This window comes from Tupaia chinensis, unplaced genomic scaffold (genome assembly GCF_000334495.1).
Source record: "Tupaia chinensis unplaced genomic scaffold, TupChi_1.0 Scaffold000637_1, whole genome shotgun sequence".
Taxonomy (NCBI): Eukaryota; Metazoa; Chordata; class Mammalia; order Scandentia; family Tupaiidae; genus Tupaia; species Tupaia belangeri.
The window spans coordinates 196687-198992 of record NW_006160158.1 but is presented as its reverse complement, the minus strand read 5'-3'; the positions used below and the strand labels follow the sequence as shown (position 1 = coordinate 198992).

Here is a 2306-nt window from a genome sequence, read left to right as displayed (position 1 = left end):
ATGGGGCAAAACCAGACTGTGGTCACAGAGTTTCTGCTACTGGGATTTCCCCTTAACCCAAGGACTCAGATACTTCTCTTTGGGCTCTTCTCCTTGTTCTATGCCTTCACTCTGCTGGGGAACGGGATCATTCTGGGACTCATCTTGCTAGACCCCAGACTGCACACCCCCATGTACTTCTTTCTCTCACAATTGGCCATTGTTGACATTGCCTATGCCTGCAACACAGTGCCCCAGATGTTGGTCAACCTCCTCAATCCAGCCAAGCCCATCTCCTTCACAGGCTGCACGACACAGACCTTTCTCTTTTTGGCTTTTGCTCACATTGAATGTCTTCTCCTGGTGGTGATGTCCTATGACCGGTATGTGGCCATCTGTCACCCACTCCGATACTCTGCCATCATCAGCTGGAGAGTCTGCATTACCCTGGTGGTAGCTTCCTGGACTTTAGGAGTCTCTCTGGCCCTCATACATCTAGTATTACTCCTACCATTGCCCTTCTGTGGACCCCAAAAGGTTAATCACTTTTTCTGTGAAATTATAGCTGTTCTCAAACTTGCCTGTGCAGATACCCACATCAATGAGGTTATGGTCTTGGCTGGGGCTGTGTCTGTGCTGGTGGGACCCTTCTCATCAATTGTGATATCTTATATTCATATTCTATGTGCCATCCTCAGGATCCAGTCAGGGGAGGGACGCCAGAAGGCCTTCTCCACCTGCTCATCCCACCTCTGTGTGGTTGGGCTCTTCTATGGCACAGCCATTATCATGTATGTTGGACCCCAATATGGGAACCCCAAGGAGCAGAAAAAATACCTCCTACTGTTTCACAGCCTTTTCAATCCCATGCTCAATCCCCTGATCTACAGTCTGAGGAACAAAGAAGTCAAAGGTGCTCTGAAGAGGATGCTCGAAAAGAAGAGAATCTTATGAAAGTCTAATAGAAAAATAAAACAGCTAAGCCTAAAGAGATCTGAGAAGTCATATCATTTAATATCTACCCATTCATATCATTTACTATCTAAAATATAAATATGCTCCAGGAAATCCTTCCCATCTTGAAATTTTCCTACAGGTCTCTCTCAAAAAAGCGTATTCTGTTTTCCTCTGTCTAACACTGAAGATTGATGCTATTCAAGTGACTACATGTCTTGACACTAGCTGTATATTGTATACACTTTTAATATGCTGTGTGAAGTGATCTGAGTAAAAACAAGTGAATTTATATAATTTTTGTTCTGTAAAAAGAAAAAAACAGAAAAAAATGAAGTATTGGTAGAGTGTTTAAGATATGGAAGTTGAGAGTGTTTGATCACAGTTATTTAAATATTTTAAATTTAGCAGAAGCATCTACTTTAAAAATAGGTCTATATCTCAAATCTCGAATATTTTCATATTTTCCTATGATAGTGATATTTTCCAAAGCATAAGCAATTAGATTAGGAAGAGCATGTACTGTGATGCCACTTAGAACAATGAAACCCTGTCAGATGTCATGCTAACAAATATTGGAGTTTTCTCTATCCCTCTTTCTCTCTGGTTCTGAAGTGTTGGTGGAGATCCATGGGGTGTAAAACTGAATGGATGAGAGCAGAATTTAAGAAACTGGAAATTTTCAAAAGAGCTATGTTTTCCTTCACTGCTTTGGTTAGTCATAGCTTATGAAAAATGATAAAAACTCGGAGAGGCCATCCTAGAAAACAAGAACAAACTAACTACTGTTGATCAATGATACTAGAACTTGAAATGATCAAGAATAGCCTGTTTTTTTTTTTTTTAATAAAGATATTTAAGTAGGTAAAATTAACTTTAAACTCTTCTAATTAATTATAGAAGTGTTGGAAAATGATAAGAATAGGAAAAGAGGTCTAAAGACACTATTGTGTTTTTTGGGTTTTTTTGAGAGGTTTTCGCTATAGGGCGTGTGCACTTGCCAGACAGACAGAGAGGGACATAGAGACAGAAAGTGAGAAATCACCCCCCAGAGAGGATGGTCACGCCGCAATCCCTTCTCCTCCATTCTCCTCTAGGGATCTTGGGCACATACGCACACGCGCCTGGCGTGAGATTTAAGCCACTGGGTCTGGGACGTGAACCGCGGTTGACTACGTGGGAGTCCAGCAACATAGCCATTACGCTAACTGCTGGTTCCCTAAAGACACTATTGTTTTTGAAATTCTTTCTCAAAATAAGTATAACTTAAAATCTAAAAATGCATAAAAGGAAAAAGTCACATTTTAACACCTTTTTTAATGAGAAAATATGCTTGAAGGAAACATTACATGGATTTATCACTCTTGAAGTAT

The 2306-nt window shown here is 40.2% G+C and overlaps 1 protein-coding gene across 1 annotated transcript; it reads left to right on the top strand.

Moving 5' to 3' along the window:
* OR2A25 (olfactory receptor family 2 subfamily A member 25) lies at window positions 1-933 on the top strand. The gene has a single exon (XM_006159608.1). It carries the CDS (start codon window positions 1-3, stop codon window positions 931-933), a length of 933 nt encoding a protein of 310 aa, XP_006159670.1.
* Window positions 934-2306: the final 1373 nt, after the last annotated feature.

What these genes read in the sequence shown, in the direction of transcription:
- OR2A25 (XM_006159608.1), top strand. Translation starts at nt 1, where the DNA reads ATGGGGCAAAACCAGACTGTGGTCACAGAGTTTCTGCTACTGGGATTT.